The sequence below is a fragment of the Centroberyx gerrardi genome, chromosome 16 (genome assembly GCF_048128805.1).
Source record: "Centroberyx gerrardi isolate f3 chromosome 16, fCenGer3.hap1.cur.20231027, whole genome shotgun sequence".
Taxonomy (NCBI): Eukaryota; Metazoa; Chordata; class Actinopteri; order Beryciformes; family Berycidae; genus Centroberyx; species Centroberyx gerrardi.
The window spans coordinates 21,667,356-21,689,484 of NC_136012.1; the positions used below are offsets into that span (position 1 = coordinate 21,667,356).

Consider the following 22,129-nt stretch of genomic DNA (forward strand, 5'->3'; position numbering starts at 1 on the left):
GAAAATGTATATATATAATGTATATACAGTTATGTAATCCAAGGCATTACCCAATCTGTTTTAATAACTCTCAGTTCCGTTGCAATATTTCAGGCATAAACAATGAAGAAAAAAGGCTTTTGCACACCTTTTTAAAGGTGATAGTCGAGTAGGAAAAACCAACTAACTGAAGAGATGAACAATTCCCACACACTATCTGTACTTTTATTTCAATGCAACATTTCCTTCACAAGACCCAAAAAATGAAGTATTGCAAGTATAGATAGTGTGTGGGAATTGTTTATCTAGTCACAATATTTGAGGTATAAAAGTACTGATAAGAAAAAGTGAAAAAATAAAGTTAGGGAAATTTATTTCAGGTTTGCATTCAAACTTTTCAATGACTGTCAAGGTATTGGTTGGTGAAATTCAAGGACTTAAAATCAACATATTTTGGGGAAAGACATGACATCAAAATTAGACATCACAGAGGCCTCATTTTTTTTTAGTCCTGAGTCCTGAGTTTCCTTTCCAACCAAACACTCCACCAGCTTATTTCTCCATTTAGCTCATCTTCAGTTACAGAGAGAGGAAGTGACCAGTGAAATGTAATGTTTGGATGGAGTGGAAACCTCTGCACTGTTGGACCTGAAGACACACGGCTGGAGAGGAACTGTGGAACAAGGAAAGATGTTTCAGGTGGAAACTGACCGCTGCTGACCACTAGAGGGCGCTGGGTACCAGTCTGCTGTGAACCAAAGGAAACTACATAAGACCAAAACATGATGAAACTGAGAAAAATGACTTCGCATTATCTCCTGTCCTGCAGCAGTGGATAATATCTATTGTTTAGTAGCAACTATGGGTCTAATTTATGTTCAAATTGAATCTAAACTTGAGTCATGACATTTGACTTTTGAAAAAGAAAAAAATAGTTACTGCTGATTACCTTTATAGGACAGTACTGTCCACAAGATACACTGAACAAAAATATAAACACAACACTTTTGGTTTTGCTCCCATTTTTCATGAGTTGAAATAAAAGATCTAAGACTTTTTCTATGCACACAAAAGGCTTATTTCTCTCAAATTTTGTTCACAAATTTGTTTAAATCCGTGTTAGTGAGATAATCCATCCACCTGACAGGTGTGGCATATCAAGATGCTGATCAAACAGCATGATTATTGCACAGGTGTGCCTTGGGCTGGTCACAATAAAAGGCCACTCTAAAATGTGCAGTTTTTATCACACAACACAATGCCACAGATGTCGCAAGTTTTGAGGGAGCGTGGAGTTGGCATGCTGACTGCAGGAATGTCCACCAGAGCTCATGTTGCAGCATGATGATGCACGGCCCCGTGTTGCAGGGATCTGTACACAGTTCCTGGAAGCTGAAAACATCCCAGTTCTTGCACGGCCTGCATATTCACCAGACATGTCACCCATTGAGCATGTTTGGGACGCTCTGGATCGGCGTGTACGACAGCGTGTTCCACTTCCTGCCGATATCCAGCAACTTCTCACAGCCACTGAAGAGGAGTGGACCGACACTCCACAGCCCACAATCAACCTGATCAACTCTATGAGAAGGAGATGTGTCGCACTGCATGAGGCAAATGGTGCTCACACCAGATACTGACTGGTTTTCAAAAAATGCAAATCTGTAGCCCTAGTCATGTGAGATCCATAGTTCAGTGCCTAATAAATGTCTTTTTTCAAGATAAAACTGCACATTTTAGAGTGGCCTTTTATTGTGACCTATATTTTTGTTCAGTATAAATACACAAACTGTATCTTTCATTAGCAGTGTGCTTGCTGAAACAAGTCCATATTGGTCCATAGCAAACTATATTGTACCTACTATATTATACAATATTATTCTTACACTTGTCAGACATACACTCGTATGTCTTTAAAAGGTAATAGTTTGTAGAAAAAATAAAAACATTTTTTGTTGAAATAGTTGGCCAAAACATCTAATATTTTAAGAAAATCAGCACTGACGATTGGTCAAAATTAGTTTGAGTTTAGTACTCGTGTTTGTTTTTTAAGGTTAGGGTTGTTTGTTTTTTAATGTCAATATATTTGACTCAAGAACCAAGAGAACTGATGTGGCGAGCTTGTAAATTTACAATCTTTTATTTTCATTTGTAAATGTACGTTATTACTGATTGTGTTTTATCGTCATCATTTTGTAAATGAAGAAACAAAAAAGCATTCACAAAGTAAGAAAACATTTCTAGATGCATACAGACATACAGTATATCCATGTGATAAAGCACAGTGTCACATGTAGACTGAGCTCGAGGAAAGCGCTCCGGCCGAAGGAATTTATAGGAAAAAACCTGAAATCCTGAAACGTTTTTCACTGATCTTCTGTGGCGTTGGGGGGGAGATCACACCGTTACTGTAACTGGAGTTTTTAATTTTAACCGGAAATTAAACAGAATCCAGTTGAAACTCTGCAATGTAGCATGTGTAGCTCCCTTTGTAGCTGTATTTCCTACCTGCTCAAATCTGTTCTCATCAGTTTTCTTCAAATCTTAATTCCAAGCTGCTCAGTTATCTCACACAGATCAAGGCTGAATTTCCTAACGCACCAAGATCGTCTGTCCATTGATTTATAATGGACTTAAGACTATCTTTGTGCTAAAACCCTTTCACAGAAATTATAGACTTTTTTTATTGCTGTTGCAGTAAAAAACTCATTTTGAGGAGTGACCTTTGACCTCTGAAACATCTTTGACAGCGGTTTCTGCTGTGACCTCCAGGCTGGAGGTCTGTGAAAACAACCATGCGTGTTGGATGGGTGAATGTGTGACGGACCACACTACGTATTAATTGCGTTAATTTTACCAGTCTGTTGCAGGCATGACGCAAAAAAAAGTCTAGTGTGTTTGCTTGTTTTAAAGTCAGGTGTTTGTAAGGAAAAAAGGTGCCAAACAAGTCAACTGTTCACCTTACATAGAAAGCGTATTAACCTTCTCCATTACTTGTTGGTTCCATTGCCCGGCCATACAGAACAGAAAACGGCTACAGAGTGTCGTGAACACGTGCTCAAAAATGATCGGGCACCCCCTGAGGTCTCTGTCTTCTGTCTTCTGTCTGCAAATCATGTGGACAGCGAATCAGATCATACGTGACCCCGCCCACACTCTGGCTGCCCTGGATGCAGGACTCAGAGGAGGAGGGCGACCTTTGTCCCAGAGGCTGTCCGCCTTCTGAACTCTGACCCCTCCTCAGCCCGTCCCCGCTTACGAGGCGACCTCATGCCGGATCATTTTTAACTTGCATTTATTTACACATTTTGCACATAGTGCCAATCTGCACTTTATTCTTGTTGTCTGTGACTGTATTTTATGTCCTACTGTGCAAGCCCCTTTTTAATTTCCCCTGGGTTTTTTTTAATTGAATTGTTGCACTCAAATGAGAAAAATAACCACAGAAAGCCCTTAAGAGTCTGACGGTGGATTGTTTCCACTTTTTGACAAGTTGTTGAATAACGACAGAAACTGGAATGTCTGTCATTGGCTCTTCTGTCTCATAGGTTTCTTCATATTTTGGTTTTCAGCAGCTCCACCAGAAACATCTAACAACAGAGTCGAGTCAATTCATGAATGAAGTCATCGTTTAGAATTCAACTGAGGAATTGGAATTTGAAAAAACCTACAGGAAACATAATTGGAATGGAACTGGAATTCCATTGTATTTAATTAAAGGGAATTCTGTTTGTTTGTTTGTTTTTTTTAACCACATATCTGACCTGACATCTGATTACACGTAATGTTATATATTATCAATACTCAATATCACGACATGTTAAAGGTTCCTTTCAGCTGGTATTTAATGAATAACATGTATTTGTAATTCATACATTATGATTGAATGCATGTGATTTGTTTAACTGTCTTTTATTTGATTCATAATGTTTGATTTATAATGTTTAGCGAGTCAAACTCTCAGAAGTGGAATTTCATGGAATTTCATGGAATTTCATGGAATTCGATTCCTGTCATTCCAATTCGGTTCACATTCTGTTTCCTTGCAGCCGGGTGACTTTCACATTCCAGCTCCAGGAACTTTAATTGGAATTTACCATGCATTCTCACTTTAATTCATGAATGGCCCGACCCTGCTGACAACTGTGGTAAAAACACACCTAACTGAGTTCTGAGGTCCAAGCAGGTTTCTCTGTGTGTGTGTGTGTGTGTGTGTGTGTGTGTGTGGCAGCCATGTGTCCTGTAAAAGACACTGAAACACAACCCACTCTGGATAGGAGGGTCAGCTAAATGTAAATGTGTGTGTCAGGCTGCTAGATTGAAAACAACAGAACAATATATCGATTAAACATTAATCATTGTAACTTGAATGCACACACACACACACACACACACACACACACACACGGAGAGTCCGATCCCACCCAACATCACCAAGACCGGATACTGGATACTGTAGAACCTCCACGCAAATTTTTATTATTGCTTCTTCTTCATGGCACAAATAATAGAAAGAAACAATACATCATATGTTATTCGTACTATTATGTTCTCTTTTTGCCATGCAAGCTTTACTACAGTACTGCATCTATATTAGCTTATATTACACAGAACAACAGAACAAAACAAAAAGAACAAAGCGGGTTTATGTCTGATTAGCCAACACAGTGCCAGACTAACTACTACGGCTGTTTTTACAGGTGTTTAGTGAGTAGATACAAAAAGGATTATTGTTGTCATTATTATTATCATCATACAAAATAATGGTAATGATAGTAATAGCAATAAAAAAAAGAAAAACACATTCTCAGGGCGTCACAGATATAATGGAACAAAGGGGGCCAAACGTGTTGTTTGAAATAATTTAAACATTTCTGACATTCATTCCTTCAGGTGTATATATTTATATATATATTTATATATTTATATTTGTATAGAAGTAGTGCTTTATTTTAGAAATAAAACTGACAAACACAAAAAGGGCTGCATTCTCTGAATGCTGTGCAAATAACATTTCTTTACATCAAACCCCCATCCTCCTTTTACCATCGCTACACACACACCAACACCCTCACACTGTTTACAAGCATGGACACACACACACACTCTCTCTCTCTCTCTCACACAGACACACACGTAGCATTGTTTTCAAACCATCACTGCCTTCCATTGACAGACAGACAGCGGGCTGCAGTCTGCATTTCATCGGTGTGACTGACAGCTTCCCCCACCCCAGCCTCTTTAATCCTGGCAGGGGCACCCCAGGGTGACGGCACCCCGCTCCAGCCAGGGCAACAACATCACTGATTTGTCTACCGGCCTACAGAAAACTCACCCGCTGCTTTCACTCTTTTACCAGCAAAGTAGTTTTTTGGAAAAGGACTCCAAATGTTGGCTGCTTACCTGCCGAATCTCACCCAGACTCTAAATCCCACTCCTCCCTCTACACTCCTCTGACACACGGCATCATGGCTTCTAGGAAGAAGAATGAAGAGGAGACACAAACAGCTGGTGTCCTAGGTGGCGTGCTGCAAACCTGCACTGTGCTGAACCTCAAACTGGACCGTGCAGCCATGAGAACGTAAGACCGTCTCCTCCTCATTCGCCCTCATTTCACCAGTAAGTGAAACCTCACTGGACCAGAGAGAGAGACTCTGAGACTCTTCTCCCCTCTCGAGTCTTTCACATCTGCGTTTCCCTAACCTCGCCGACTCGGCGCTGACCGGCAGTCAGTGGCGAGCGGTTCCAGCTGTCCTCGAAACCGCCTCGACAGATCCACAGGGAAAATATCGGGGACAAACAACACTGGAGGATCAACAATACTTCCTGCGTGAGAGTTAAGTGTTGGAATCGAAGCATGAGAAAAGTTATTTTCTGTTCAAACTACCTGTTTATGATGAGACACAGTCCATCTGTGCTAGCAGTGCTGGCAGCTTAGCCGAACAAGACAGCCGTTAAAGCTACAATCAAACATCGATCACCGACCGTCGGAGCCGCTGATGAAGAGTTTGGCCATGCGGGTTTTCAGTGGCAGCCATGAACTGCTGACTCCATGTCCTGCTGATGTTTAGGATATCTAACCATGATAACCACCTTTTGTACCCCCGGTAAGCCCTCAGCACCTCCCACACACCTCCACTCAGCAACTGAACTCGGAAACAAACAACAGAGGCAAAAAAAAAAAAAAAAAAAAATACAGCCATCTTTCCCACAACTACTGCAGAGTTTTCCAAATGATTCCTGTTGGGGGCGGAGCAACAGTGCAGCAGCGGTGCCAAGCAAAAACAACAGCAATGACTACATCTGTTTATAATGCTGATCTGAGTCCAGGACTCCGTTTCCCATGAGCGTCTTCCGGCTAACGCTGCCTTCAAGTGCTGTCGGAAATATCATTATGGCGAGCGGAAAGCACACGAACGAGCCGTCAAAGTGGTAACTGGGAAAGTTTGGATTTTCTGACACCCAACGTTCCTTTCCATCCAACAGTCCATTCTGCTATCTAAAAAGCACTTGAAATGCGCAACAAGTTGTATTTATGACTTACAAAGTCAGAAGTCGGAGCTTACGAGGAGCACTTGAAGGCAGCACGAGCGCTTCTAATCTGCGTTCCGCTAGAAAGCCTCAGTGCTAAGAGGCTCATGGGAAATTGAGTCCAGCCTTATTGCGGAGAGAATTCGCGAGGGAGAAATACAGGAAATACTACCGTTTGCCAACCTAGTATAGGTTTCACTGACAAATCCCTACAATAGAAAGAAAAAAAAACTGAAGAATAGAAACACAAAGAAATGAAAAATCAAGAAAAAAAAATAAAAATCAGAACCAGTCCTGAACTGATGCAATCCATCAGTTTCCTTTCAGAACAACTCAAAGGTCAAACTGTGAATATCGCATTGACAGCAATACAAGAATTTTTTTCTCTTTTCCCTTGAAACACAAGTTATTCTTTTTCATTCAAGAAAAAACATGGACATAGTAGTGTCTCACAAACAAACATGTATGTATATATCGATTGAACAAGAATACATACACATAAACGCTTCTTTTTTTTTTTTTTTTAAACCTTGTGAGTTCATCTTAAAATCAGTCAGAAGGTGAAGCATCCGGGATGTGAGGATGTCGAATGGAGTTCGGTGAATCCAGAACGCTCTGAAAGTCTGACAGATTAAAATCACCGGTCGCCTCGGGAACGGGGGGGGGAACCGGTTCGACCAATCTCGTCTCTCCCAGAAGGAAGGGGAGGGCGGGACTTTTCACACAGTGCGACGTCCCAAACGAAAAAAAACAACAAAAAAACAGCAAAAAAAAAAACAATGAGTGTTCGAGTGAAGAGCGTCTAAAATGCCAGTCCTCAAGTTGTCCGATAAGATTCCTCAGCATGAGGGAGAAAAAAAAACAACAACACTAGAACAGCATCCATAAATAAGATCGACGACAAAAGAAAAAGTTCTGTGAGACAAAAAAAAAAAAGTCATAACGTTTTTCTTTCTTTCCTCCGATAGAAGAGAATGAGACGTGAAAAGACGAGTGCAAAGTCTTGAGTGTACTTGGTGGGATGATGAAGATGATGATGAAGAAGATGATGATGATGATGATTCCTCTTCGGATGCGGTGGCTTTATTCATTAGCGGCGGCCGTGGTTTTAGATGACGGGCAGGCAGTGGAGGCGGCGATGAGGATTGGTTGCGGCCGCTGTCACTCAGGAAGGGAGCGCAGGGGATTGGGTGGTGGGGGGGGGGGAAAGGTGGGCGGGGCCACGTAGGTCGTGACGTAACGCACGGCCAGTGGTAATGCTGCGTTCGTGTCACATGGGAAAGACGGTAGATAATACACTTCCTACTTGAAAACACTACTTGGGAACTTGGGGTTTTGGCGATGGGACCCCGGTTTCTCTGACATCACCAACAAGGAAAAATACCCGCAGTCAAGTGTAGGGAATGATGTATTCGTTTCAAAATAAAACACGATTTTGAAAAGACGATTTTCAAGTCATTTTGTGATCACACTTAAAAATGCCATGGCAAGACGCGACTACTCGCTGGACTTTTTTCATTTTGTGGTCGTTTGGTTTGCTGGAAAAACATGAATTCAAACGCTCACTAAACGCACGTGTGTAAAGTATGAAACAAACCAATCAGGAGCATCCGACGTCTACAAAAAACTTCATTCATGGCATCATGACGGCTTCAAAATGAGTTTAAACACTTTCAAACCATTACTTTCTACCAACAAACGGTTTTTCCCATACGACATGAACGCAGCATAACAAGCGGTGGTCGTGATGTCGCATCTCAGAAATGACGAGTGTCCATGGCCGAGGACTTCCTGGGTGGGCGTGTCCTGTACAGGTAATGAATCTCACTGGCTGGAGGTTTTCCTAGGCGGGGCCGACCCTCCCGGCTGAAGGGCTTCCTGCATGGGCGGGTCCTCGGAGCTGTAATGATATCTGATAGGGGGCGGGGGGAGGGGGCGGGTCTAGATGGACTTGGAGGAATCCTGTTTGCTGATGAGGACTTCCAGGAGGCGGAGCTTGGCCTTGATCCTCTTGTACTCCCTGTACTCCTCCAGCATCGGCACCCGGTCCTCCTTCTGAACATTTCTGCGGGAGAGAGGAGGGAGACGGAGGAGGATGAGTTTTTATTTTCATGTTCTCCCCTCCCAGAACAGGTCCTGACAAGCTGCCTTTTAGCAAGGCACCAACAAGATCTGGTGTTTGGTAATTACGAACTCAGGGCCTCAGGAATTTTATCTCACCTGGAACAAACACGTCTGTGATTTTCTCCAGATACCCTGGTAGAAATTCCAGCAGAAATGACCTACTGTATTTTGAGTTAACTCTGATTTCTTACAGCAGTTTCAGTCCCGTCTGGATCGACATCTGGTGTTTGATGCAATTACTGACTGGCGCACCCAGGATCTCTATTACAAGGGCCATATAATTTCAAAAGGGAAGTGACATTGTGTGACACATTTGCACAGGTGTTCTTGGATTACTGCAGTCCCCCAGTAAATTATTTTACTGTCCAGACTGACTGGAATTACTGATGTGCGTGGGTAAAATCAAATTACTGACCTTTCCTGCTAAAACTAATGTCTAGATAGAGATTTAGTAAACTTGACTCATACATACATGACATACCCATGTATTATCTAGGATGTATAAAGTGTGTGTGTGTGTGTAACATTTGTTCTGGTGTTCAGGAGAGACACCAGGAACACCAAAGAAAACCACATTATGCTGCCAGTCAACTGAGTATGTGTTTGTTTCTCCACCTACCTGCCGTTATGCTGATAGAAATCTTCCTCAAACTCTCTGATGGTCTTCCTCAGTTTCTTCTTCTCCGCTCTGGCCTTCCACAGCTGTTCCAGCAGCTCTGGCCTGGGGGATGATGGGATACATGAGGAACCCAGTCACACACCCTGCCGCAACACTACTAATATAACATTCATCTTAAAAGGGGAAATACACCCAAAATCAATTTTTATGACGTTCCATTGCACTGTACACATCAGCTTCGTCCAGTTTTGATGGGCTTTAGCTGTCAAAAAAAGTTCTTAATCCTTTTCAACCAATAAAAAAGTGAGTGAAAGGTGTAAGCTGATTGAAGTAGTCTTATAAGTTGCACAAACTATTACTTAAAAGTAGTAGTAATACACTTCTAGGCGTCTTGAAGCATAGTTTAAGAAACAAATGAGTAAAGCTGATTAAGAAGAAGAGAAAAAGCTGTGACATCATCTCTGTCGAGGAGGTAAAGTAAGGAGGACCGGATGTGAGTTGCTATAGGATCATGGTCAGATAAGTGACCTGGATGCACAGTCCTTAGCTGATACAAGATTAGAGACATGTGTGTGTGTGTGTGTGAGTGTGTGTGAGTGTGTGTATTAACTCAGGCTGTAAGTGCAGCGACATGTTAACAAGATGACAGTCTTAACGGATAATACCAGTGTTTTGTTTTTTGTGAGTTGAGTGTTTTCGTATCCGTGTGCACATCACGTTCCTGCCAATCAGCTGACTCCGCAATGAAATAATCCCTCAAAAACATACATGTCTTCTTATTTGGGGCATTTTTGTTAGATGGGACAGCAGTTAATTTCAAGCTAGGTTTGACATTGTAAAGTTTTAATTTTATAAATGTAAATAAAAATCTAATTACACACGGCACACATTGCGGCACACATTGCAAAACAATTAGGGGAAATGTAAACTAGATATAGACTCTAGTAAATGGGCTATAACTCTAAATAACACAGGTGTTCTCCTTTAAGAGGATGCTATCTATCTGTAACACCCATCACCTCTGTGTGTGTGTGTGCGTGTGTGTGTGTGTCTTCTTACATGGACGAGGCGTTGGAGCTGGACAGCCTCAGGTCCAGCGCCAGCTTCCCTGACCCCTCCTCCAGCTTGGCTCTCATTGGCCCGCCCGTCTGGCTCTTGTCGCTCTGCCTGTCCGGTTGGTTCTGGCTCCTCATTGGCCCGTCGATCGAGGTCATGAGGTCGAAAGCCATGATGACCTCTGAACTCTGCACCTCGCCTCCGCTGCTCTCTCCCTCCTCCTCCTCCTCCTCCTCCTCCTCGTCCCTCTCCTCCTCTCTGCTCTCCTCTCCTCCTCCGGTTTTCCCCTCCTCCTCCTCCTCTTCCTTGATCTCGTCGCAGAAATGGGCGGTTTCCCCCTCGATGATTGGCTGCAGGGTCTGGCTCCGCCTCTTACTGGAGGGGGACACCTGGGTGAGAGAGAGGAGGTTATTATTGAGAGAAATCTGTGTGTGTGTGTGTGTGTGTGTGTGTTATATGCATTGTAATATGCATTTTAACAGGAGTGATGTGAATGAGAGTATGTGTTGGTACCTTGTGTGTAGTTATGTTATTTGTGTGTGTGTGTTATAAACATACTATAAGGTGGAATGCTGACTGGTGTGTGTGTGTGTTTACAACATAATAAAATAGATGTGACGCTGTGTGTGTGTGTGTGTGTGTGTTGTATACGTACAACAATAGGTGTAATGCTGACTCTAGTGAGCATCTGTTTGACCAGTCTGTAGCGATCATACAGAGGCTTCACCACCAGACGCTCCTCTCTGGTCACCTGGGAAACGGGAAGAGAGATGGAGGAGGGGGGGAGCGGGGGAGAGAGAGAGAGAGAGACAGAGAGAGAGAGAGAGAGCTGGTTAGAACAGGTTTGAATGGGGCATTTCACGGGGCTTTGTAGCATAAATGAGAACGATACCAACTGGGATCAAAGGCAGGATTTGCTCAGTGGAAACTCACAGGTCGACCATGCAGGCCTTCGTAGTGCAGCAGGTTCTTCTGAAGGACCGTCTTCTCACAGGACAACTGCTCCTTGGTCATTTTCTACAGGGACAGAGAGAGAGAGAGAGAGAGAGAGAGAGAGAGAGAGAGAGAGAGAGAGAGAGAGAGAGAGAGAGAGAGAGAGAGGTTAATAATACAGCAGTTATAACACATTCTGGCCAACTCTTTCTGCTCTCTATCCTAACAACTTGTGCAGCTGGCATGTAACAATGCAGTCGCACAGTAGTGACATGTGCCAAAGTCACTGTAGAGCTGAGAATTGATGACATGCCAAATATGTGATATGCTGACATACAAAATTGACAAATCAATGTCAATCTGGCGATTCAAACGCGCGTCCTGATCCAGTCTGGGTGACTAACCTTGATGTCATCAGGCCAGCCGTCCTCTTGCCTCTTCCCTTTGACCCGGCGCTGGATCAGCTCCAGTGTTTCCTCCCTGGTGGGACGCTGACCCTTGACCTCCCCCGCTGCATCGTGGGCGCTGTGGTCCAGCGTGGAGCCGAAGCTCTTGGGCAGGGTGTTGCTCCGGGGACGAGTCTGAGGGCCCAGCTCGCTCTCCGCACGGTGTTTGGCATCTGGGGAGGGAAAGAAGGAGGGAGGGAGGGAGGGATAAAGCGATGAGGAGAGATGAAGGAGGAAAAAATAAGAAGAATGGAGAGAGAGGGGGATAGAGGATGATAAAGAACAAAAGAAGGAAAGAGAGAAAGAGAGGAAAAGTGGTTAGAGGAAGAGAGAGAGAGGGGAGAAAGGGGAAAAAAGAGACGAAGCGAGAGACAAACTTGAGTCTGACATTGTCCGAAAACATCCGCCATCGGATGGTCAGGCATGCAGGAGTCTGATGGACAGCTGCCATGGTGAAGATGAGCCATTAACAACGCATGGAGAAAGGGAAACATGCCCAGAGAGCACACACACACACACACACTGCACGAAAACACAGCCACAACAACACCCACGAAGTCAAACTCCAAACACAGCGAGCAAAAAAAAAACACATTTTCCTAACAGTGGTCGGTTGAAAAATAGAGTTTTAATAATGAAGAGCCAGAGGAAGTCTGACGGTCACAGAACTAGAAATACTAGAATAGACATCCCTTCTGGTACTGGGTGCAATAGTATCTCTAGATAAGGTATCACTTTACTCTGCAATGATCTTATTCCAGTGTAATTACTCGCCCTGTGCAAAAGCACACACCAAAAAAAGTACACAGCTGTGCTTTGACTCCGTATTTTACCTTAATTTGTATTTTCCTTTATTTACTGTAAAGCACTTTGAGCTGCATTTTATGTACGAAGGGTGCTATATAAACAAAGTTTTATTATTATTTTTATTATTATATTGTGATGTTATTCCTTTGTAAGTACAGTATTAGATTTTCAGTAAGTACTTAAAGAGTATTTTTAAGTACTTTTGCCAAGGTGAATATATTAGAATAAGGTCATTGTAAATGAGTGGTAAATTGGTAAAGTGTTACCGCACAGTAAAGTAGCGTATATATTTTCTACTTACTGAGGGGTTGGTACTTACTGAGGTGATACTGTCTAGAGCACAGGCCTGAGTAGGGGAGGTGCGGGGGGGTGAGTGTGTGATGGGGGGGTGAGCAGGTAGAGGAGGAGGAGGAGGAGGAAGAGGAGGAGGAGGGGAAAGAGGGAGCGTGGTGGCGTCTGTGTGAATGGAGCAAAGCCTGGTGCCTCAGGGTGCTTCTGGGTAAAAGATGGTGCTGGCGTCCTGGTTGGCCGATCAGTCAATCAATCAATCAATCGGTCGGTGGGCGGGAGGAGGAGGAGGAGGAGGGAGGAAGGAGGAGAGCGGGTGCTCGCGTTATTCTTGTTTTTAATTTTTTGTTTTGAAACAGAGAGAGAGAGAAACGTTTCGGCCACTGCGTTCTCCGAAAAGGAGAGCCGTCACCTCACATATGGAGAGGGGAAGCTAATAGAGCGGGGTTTGTTCAGTATGGTGAAACGATGCACAATAGAAGTGACACAGCAAAGTGCAGAACAGGATTTAAATCTCCTATATCATATTTCACATTCTGTTGAAATCTCTGACACATCCACCACCCAACTGGCTGTTTGGGCAAAAAGGTGCTGGAGGTGAACAACAGTCTATTAAAGGACAAAAAGCAGCTAAAGAACACAGGCTGAAAAAAAACAAGAAATCATGCACAAATTTCCAGAACATTTCCCATTTGCAAAAACAAAACTTTCAAATTCCCACGATTCCACTTCCAAGGCCTTCGAAGACCGCAGCCGCCCTGATAACAGTAAGTAATATTATGCAACGTTTTACCTTGCTGAACGCACCCCTAAGGCAATGAACGTGGGTTCACAAGGACGCACCAGCACAGTGAAGGGTGGGAGCCACGCATGTGTGTGTGTGTGTGTATTTCTGTGTGTGTGTGTGTGTGTGTGTGTGTTAGACCAGCACGCATGCAATGTTGGCGCTTTCACAAAGGTCAAGGGTTTGGAGTGGGGAGAGTCAAGCTGTCCAACATGGAACAGGATGACACACAGGCACTCTAACCTGGACACACACACACACACACACACACACACACACACAGGAGCACACACTTGGTCTCTCCCTCTTATACACACACACACACACACAGAATACACACACACATACACAGAGTGTTCCTACCTTTAATTTGTTTGCGGATCTTGGTGAGGTCAGTCATCCATTTGAGGACTTTGGGGTTAGCTGCCTTGTCTCCATGAGAGGGCTGGAGAGGAGGAGGAGGAGGAAGAAGAGAAAAATAGAAGAGTGGAAGGGGAGGAGGAAGAGGAGAAGAGAGGTGGAGAGCAAGCATCGGCATTTCAGTGAAAAGGTCAACCAATTGTTGCACAATTTTACAGTAACACTTGAGGCTTTTAGCTGATGCTCCTTCCCAGAATGACTCACAAAATATGCAAAAGTTGGAGAGGTCAGCATCTGTGATCCCATACTTGGTACTATTCAGGGTTTGACAATAAGGACTGCGCAATGTCCCAGGGCCAGTAAGACGCTGACTCGGGCCAGTTTGGCCTATTATCTCTGCCTCTCTGCTCTGCCATTGGCCCACTCTTGTCTCTATGGGGCTTTTTCCAACCAATCAGACAGGATGCCACCTCAGAGTTAGTCAGAGAGTTGTGCAGAGTAAAAATAGCAGTAACTTCGAATCAAGCAAAAAGCAAAAAGTAAAAGGCTGTTTCATTCCTTGTGGAAGCAGCAGATTTCTTGGATTGATGAATCAAACCTGGCAACGTTCTGTACTGTTGGTGATTTCAGAGCAAAGCAGACTGAGCTGACTCATTTTTGAAAGGCACTGGAACCCACAAACTACAACTAGCCTACATGTAAAGCAGGTAGCTGAAAACCCCTCATCAGCTCCCATTAATGTATTGGCTAGATGGATGAAATGAGACTTGCCAGCCTCATGAATTTCCCATCTGGTTTATGTTTTTTTGCTGCTGGTTACAGTTACAGAAATGCTTTTATCAGTTATGGGATATCGGGTTCCATGAATAAAATTAGTGCGACAAGGGCCAATTTATATTTGGGAATTTTACAAATACATTTTACAGTAATTAACATACTTTTTAAATTAAGCATCAATCAATGATTTACTTTTTTTGTTGTTTATTAATTGTGCTTTTTTTTATTTATTTATGTATTTATTTATATAGTTTATTTAGCCATTTTACTGCTCTACAATATGAACTATCAACATGATACATTTCATAATAATAAAATCCTGAAATTTATGAGAAAGAGGTTATTTTCTTTTTTGCCTGCTGGACCAGTGAAAATATATTAGGGGCAAGTAAAGCTCTGACCTACTGGCCCAACTGGATGAGAGGAGAAAAAAATCTTAATGTTGAACCCTGCTATTATGAGCCGGTGCAAAGTGAAAGTGCTAAACATGGATGGATAACAGAATGATGTGAGCTAGAAAAAGAGATAAAATATTTGATCTTTTACCTTGTAGTTCCTCTCCTTCTCAAACTGCTCTTCAAACTGCTTGATTTTCTTCTTGAGGTGCTGCAGCTTCTTGGTGAGCTGGTGGGACACTGAATCCCCTCCTCTCATCGCCTCTTTGGAGCCAAATGATGCTCGACGGGGCCTGGAGGGGCAGAGGATACACACACATGTGAATGAACCGTAAATGGCTCAAAAGAAAATACAATTTACAGGCACTTAAACTGAAGGCATGCAAAGAAGAAAGAACATTGAAAGAAGTAGAAATGTATCAGTGAAAAGAATGGAAAAAATATGAATTGCAGCATTATGAAGGTGTGCAAAATAACAGCAGTAGAACATACTGATACAAAGAAAAGAGAATCAAAATATGTACAAATTGAATACATAACAACAAAGTATATATTATTATTTCATACACAATATGAAATAAAAAAAATTACCATTATCATAGTACCATTATGTACATTCATATTCAGCTATTTCTTCATGTGTTAACTAGTATGAACACCAGAGAAGGTAAAGTTACAGGGACTGGAATCAGATTTGTTTTGACCCCCGGTGCTAAAACCTTGCAGGATGACAGGTTACCAAAACGCAATGAACAAGCTACTTGTGAGTTCATGTGACTTTTGTTTACAAGTCCTGGTTTGGTTGTAACTGGACAGTGTGAACCAAATCAAATACAAAAATGCAACAAAGTAAACTTTTCTGCTGTGGTTTGGACCAAAGAAAACAAACTGCCGGTTTGATCACACCCTGAAACACATAACCTGGGCCACCTCCCTCTTACCTCTGTGCTTTGGTGGGGGAGGTGGCGTCAGGGTCCTGCTGGAGGAAGCGTTGGGCGCTGTGCGCTCCGAAGTCGAGGAAGCGTCGCGCCAGGAGGTGAGGGTGGGAGCGGGAGGAGGAGGGGGAGGCTTCCTGCCCCGCCTCCCCCTCCTCCTCCTCCCCCTCCTCCTCCAGGGGCAGCGGGGGCAGGGGGACCATGCGGCCGGCCAGGGGGGAGAGCTGCGCCTCCCCGCTGTCGTTGTCGTCCTGCCAGGACTTGTAGGCCGGGACGGGGTCTGGAGGGGAGAGGAGAGGCATGGGGGAGAGAGGGGAGGAGAGGGAAGGGGACAGAGAAAGAGGAGAGGGGGGAAGAGGAGGTGGGACGGCAGAAAGAGAGGAAGGAGGAAGGAGAGGTGAGGAGACAGAAGAGAAAAGAGAACTTAAATCACTGGCTACCATGAGTATTGCATGTCAGGTAAGCACATATGAATGAGACACACACACATACACACACAGAGTCTGAAGCGAGTTGTCTGGGAGGGGGGGCTGGAGAGCTAAGACATTCAGCAACACACTCACTCTCTTCCTCTGTAACCCGCTGACTCACTCTTAGCCTGATTAACAGCATCATTACCGTCAGCACTATGCTAACAAGCTGAGTCGGGGAAAGAAGGGAGGGAGGGGTGGAGGAAGAGAGAGCAAGGGAAGATTTGAGAAGATAGAGACGGAGAACGAGAGAGAGAGAGAGGGGGGAAAAAGTGTATTCAGAGAGAAGAAGAGAAGTGGCTTGATGATCCTGCCCCACGACCCTGTATTAGGAGGGAAAAGGGAGGATGAGAGAAGGAAGGACAGAGTCAGAGAGTAAGAAAGATGGGTGGAGGGCAGGAGGGGGGATCTGGGACGGTGTATTGTATTTATTCAATACATCCTCCTACAGGTTTTTGGGGGAAAGCATGAGAAACGGCTATCCTGCCCACCATCCGTCTTATTAAATCTGATGGAAGGAACAGCATTTTCTCATGCAGAGATTATTCATGATGGCCCACTACCATATCAGACAGGCACATTAACATTTAACACAGTACAAGTTTAATAATGTTTCCTGCATTAGCATGTACTGTATAATCCTTTCACTAGTCAGCAATGTATCATGCCCAAACTGGCAAGGAACCTTCATAAATAACCTAAAAACCTGTGGGAAAAGAAAGAATGAATAGATAGATAGATAGATACATAGATAGATAGATAGATAGATAGATAGATAGATGAGTGGATGGGAGGGTAGATGTCAAAGTACTTACCTTGGCCTTCCTTTTGCAGGTGCATACATGAGAAGTCTATGGGGGGGAGGTGGAGATGGGAGGGGGGTGACGCTGTTCGGATGGAGGGAGGGAAGGAGGGAGGAAGACAGGGAAGAGAAGAGGAAGAAAGAGAGAGAGTGAGAGAGAGAGAGAGAGAGAGAGAGAGAGAGAGGAAATAGAGGAGAAGACTTGCTGTGAGGTCCAAGTCAATCATTCGTAACAACTTCACTCATCAACTTTCATTCACTGTGCGTGGGTGTGTTGGGTTTATTTGAAAACAAACTAGATATTTAACAGAGCTACGGGAAAATGTTTTCTTTCAATAAGCTCAGGCAATGCAGTTTAATGAAACCATGCATTGCTGGGAAAACACTTACAAACGAATAAAACACACAAATCACTTTGAAATTTAAGGCAAACGTATAATGTGTCAGACTAGCAGCCTGGAAGTCTATTTTGGTGTAATTTCCCTTTAATCCTTTATATCCCTCAAGCCTCATTAGTAAAGTAATAGTTGCTTATGAGTGAAGACTATACTTAAGTATTAATAAAAAGTCTGAATTTATTATTAGATTAAATATTGAGGACCTTTTAGCCTTAATAGACTCTATTCAAGGACATTTGTCTTTTTTCAAGAGGATTATTGTATCAGAAAATAATTGGTCCTTTATTAATAGCCTTTAAATGCAGAAAAATCAGAAGAATCAGTACTCAATATATGTCAATATATTGACAGTATTGCGGGTGAAAGAATATCAATATTATACTGTAATAATGCTGTATCTTTTCCCCCAACCTCTATCTCTTTCTCAGTTACCTAAAAACACAGGATAAGGGCTTCCAATAGTTCAAATACTATTTGAACTACTTGAACTATTTTAAAATGTGTCTGAAACTATTTCCACATAGATTTTTAGATGCTGGGATGAATGGGGGTATCTACCTTCCCACTGGTTGTCGGGGAAGAGCTGGAGGTGGGGGGTGTGGCCAGTATTCTGTTGGCATGGTGACAGGTGGTTCCTGTTGGTCTCACTGGTGTTGGCGTTCTGATCACACCGGCACGGCCCAGAGTCCTGGAGGAGGAAGGAAGGAAGGATGGGAGGGAGGAAGGAAGGAAGGAAGAGAGAGAGAGAGAGAGAGAGAGAGAGAGAGAGAGGAAGGAAGGATGAAAGGAAGGAATAAAGGAAGGAATAAAGGAATGAAGGAGGGACAAAAAGGAAGAAAGGAAGGAAGGAAGAGAGAGAGACAGACAAAAAAATTAAAAGAGTAAGACAGGATCTACAGTGCGGCCATTTTAGTAGCTTCCTCTCCTGAAAATAAAGTCATGCTACTACAGAATTGAAAAAGGAACAAATGTTCCTTAATCTTTAAGAGGAAAGAACCACAGAAACCATTGTAGTTAGTTGTGGAAATATATTGTAATTTATAGTCACACATATTGCTACTTACACAGCTTATGATATCAGTCTGCTCCATGTTGTCACAGGGTTGGCTGTCCTGCCTACAAACACAGAGATAAGAAATATTAGATATACTTGTAAAATAATGAGGGCAACTAATAATAAAATGCAGTAGTGCTCAGAGTACTGCAAATTATACTAACAAAGAGATGCACACATTAGTCTAGAGCAGTGTTTTTTTTCCCCCCAAATATTTCCTCAGGGGACATCAATTTTCAATGTTTTCCTCACATACCCAGCACTGATTTAGTTAGCTACTGTGGTGCAGGCAAATCTTGCAAAATGCTATTTTTTTTATACAAGCTGATATTGCAGTGGAGTGTTTACTGCAAGTCAGCCTACTTTACACCTCAGGGACCCGGGAAGGCTTTGGCACCGCAGCACCGTTAATCATTTTTCTAACTAACCTCCTAAATTTGTTCCTGAAATCACCAAAACTAATAATCGTGATCACAAAATCTAGCAAAATAGTTTTATCCATAACCCTGCAGCCTTATTTGGGACCCCATCTAAGTCTTTGGGTTCTTGGACAGATATGAACAACAGCAGAAAAGCAGCACTGAGGCTGACTAACAGCCAGGCAAGAGGCACATGTGCTGCACACTAATGACAGACAACTAAAACCCTTTATGAATGATTTCTTGTGTGAAAACTCACAGGTAATTGCTGCATCCTGTTAATGTTTGCTGCTGCAACGGCCCAATTTGCCCACAGGGATCATTAAAGTTTCATCTTATCTTATTAAAAAAAAAAATCCATTCCACTTATGCACTATGGCACTGCTTGCATAGTGGCTATAAAATGTATTTCTTCCAATGTTGAGCTGGCTTGATTGTTGAGAAATTTCACATTTGTTGGAAGTTAAATCAACAGTGTGCCTATTGAGCATCTTATCCTACTGATGAACTTTTGCCTATGTTAACTGTACTGGTGTGAAATGGCTTTTTAGCATTGGCTGACTGAACCATGTTTACGATTAAGCTTTCCATGCGACATTGACCATGGTGCATTAACTATGGTTGTTACCAATCACAAGCTGGAGGCGTGATATGACGAGAGCGTAAAAGTGTATGAGTCCCTAGTGTCAATGAATGTGTGTGTGTGAGAGAGAGAGAGGGAGAGAGAGAGAGAGAGACAGAGAGAGAAAGAGAGAGAGAACAAAGGCCTGTTTCAAATGCAGCGTAAAAATGAGCCACGGCTGAGAGAGCATGTCGAAGCGATTGGTAAACATGAGGTGTCAAGTGATCTGTGCTTTCTTCTCATTCACAGGGCGAGACAACACCGCTGCCTCCTGTCTGCTCATATGCATGTGTGTGTGTGTGTGTGAGAGAGAGAGTGTGTGTGTCTCTATGGGAAAGAGGCTTTGACGCATTATGGCTTAAGACAAAACGACACGTAGTCTGTTATCTATTACAGGGATAAAGTCCTCTCTCCACATTGCTGAGAATGACTAGTATGCAGCTATCTAGCTAGTCTAATTAAGTCCAAATTTTCCCTGCATATTGAACTTTGAACCGTTGGACTCAAACGACCCCTTGACCCAGTAACCTTTCTTCTTCATTCTTTCTGTGAGTTGAAACTGAACTAACTGGCAGTACGCTTGAAAGCAAACTGCCATGTTTTCTTGGCCAACAAAGAGTCAATCAATTAAACCAGCTCACCTGGCAGTGTTGATGTTGTTCTCGGCATCTATGAGGGCTTCAGTGTCCAGGTCCATTCCCGAGCTCTCCTCTAGGGCGGCGCCAGAGCCCACTGCATCCTGGGAGAAAGCACACCAACATCTCAAAGTTAGTTTTTCTGTTTCTTATGAATGAGAGTTAATGAATTAAACAAAACTGACTAGAGCAAGGCAGGCTACCAGTGGACTAGAATGAAAGGCAATTATAAATTGGGAATCTAATGTGAATGGGTGCATCCTTGCAAACATAAACTATACACTTTATGATGTTTTTGGTTCCTCTGTGAATTAAGGAGCGCAGGGTTATTTTTTACATCGTCTAAACATTCGCTTGGCTTTCAGTGGTAGAAATCCCCCATCCAGCACTAATCCAGCATTAGTACTATAGTAGTAGCCATGGTAGATGTGCACATGACACATAACTGTAAAGTTAGCTAGAAAAATGGATGTACAATGAAAGTTCATCATCTGGCATTATTGCTCATTCCGTGTAAAAAACGCCTGATCCTAGGCAGATTACCCCCAAATCTACAAACCTTACAGGAAACACTGAGATTTTGCCTATCCTGCATCTATTGTATCTATTATTCTGCATGTATCTACTATTAGTGAATCTTCTGGGCATCTTCTGCCAGTCTCAGATAAGAACCTCAAAGTCTAGGCTTGACACTAAAGGTGACCGGGCTTTTGCCATCAAGGCTGCTAGACTCGAGGTAATGGCTACCACATGACTACTACTACTGCTTCTACTGCTGCAGTAATTCACAGTGAGGGGCGGGGCTATGATGACTCTATGTGTAGATAGGTCAGTGTGAACATACAACGTACGTATAGCAACACATCACATCGCCATCATTTCTATATGGATCAGCACCTTTAAGCTGACCTCATTCCAGTCAACACAGAAAAGAAATGGTGTCCCTCCATGATCCGTTGATTTTGTGTGTGCGTGTGTGTGTGTTGTGGTGCGGTGCACAGGTGCTGCTGTCTTTCTTTAGACCCTGAATAATCTATTTAAAGACTTGGACTGAGTTTTATTTTGTTAGGAAGTGCCTGACAGAGTCCCCATCTCCCCCCAGACACACACCCCACTCTGTCTGCCATCTTGTCTGCCCCTCACCTCGCTCCTGCCGGCCCTTTTCATCTTGGAGCTAAAACGGGGCTTGGGACAAGAGCCACTGCGGCTCAACAAGAGAGGTTTAGATTTCCACAGTGACAATCCTTACTAAAAATGTATGTGCCCAAGACTGAAGACACATGCCCTTCACAATACTCTGAACCGTTTTAGATGAAAGCAACTTTTCGAGAATTAATAAGAAAAAACCCCCAAAAAACTTCCAACTGACTCTTGAGTATTTCTGAGAATGTGTTTTCAAAGGGCGTCATGGGTGCTGGGGTCATGTAACTTAGCACGTCATCAGCAACATGAGAGGTTATACTATGCGATGCTATTCCATGTCATGTGTTGGAATATTTTCACATGCGTCCCCCTTCCTACACCTCGTCATTCCCCTGCGTAATCTCTTAAAAGTAATAATCTGCAACTTTTTCATATAAATAAGTGTCCATATAAGCGCAACACTCCAAGATGAGAAGGAGGAACTGAGAAGCGATGCAGATGTGGCTCTTCTTCTTTTGGACTGGTAGGTTTCATTATAGTTTATAAGCCACG

General features: G+C 43.1%; 1 protein-coding gene across 5 annotated transcripts in view; it reads right to left on the reverse strand.

The window, feature by feature from the left end:
- Positions 1-4,430: 4,430 nt before the first annotated feature.
- Positions 4,431-22,129, reverse strand: part of fam13b (family with sequence similarity 13 member B) — an 87,955-nt gene continuing 70,256 nt past the window's right edge. For 3 of the 5 annotated variants that reach the window (XM_071915091.2, XM_071915090.2, XM_071915092.2), the window contains exons 11-24: positions 20,441-20,538; positions 18,769-18,820; positions 18,263-18,392; positions 17,320-17,391; positions 16,041-16,314; positions 15,251-15,392; positions 13,931-14,012; positions 12,815-13,015; positions 11,647-11,861; positions 11,243-11,326; positions 10,965-11,060; positions 10,313-10,698; positions 9,254-9,355; positions 4,431-8,575 (exon numbers count right to left, since the gene is read on the reverse strand). In XM_071915091.2, the coding sequence (XP_071771192.1) occupies positions 8,452-8,575; positions 9,254-9,355; positions 10,313-10,698; positions 10,965-11,060; positions 11,243-11,326; positions 11,647-11,861; positions 12,815-13,015; positions 13,931-14,012; positions 15,251-15,392; positions 16,041-16,314; positions 17,320-17,391; positions 18,263-18,392; positions 18,769-18,820; positions 20,441-20,538 (2,058 nt within the window). In that variant the 3' untranslated portion in view covers positions 4,431-8,451. The remainder of the gene's footprint in view (positions 8,576-9,253; positions 9,356-10,312; positions 10,699-10,964; positions 11,061-11,242; positions 11,327-11,646; positions 11,862-12,814; positions 13,016-13,930; positions 14,013-15,250; positions 15,393-16,040; positions 16,315-17,319; positions 17,392-18,262; positions 18,393-18,768; positions 18,821-20,440; positions 20,539-22,129) is intronic. The other 2 variants (XM_071915093.2, XM_078288977.1) reach the window with 2 other exon arrangements.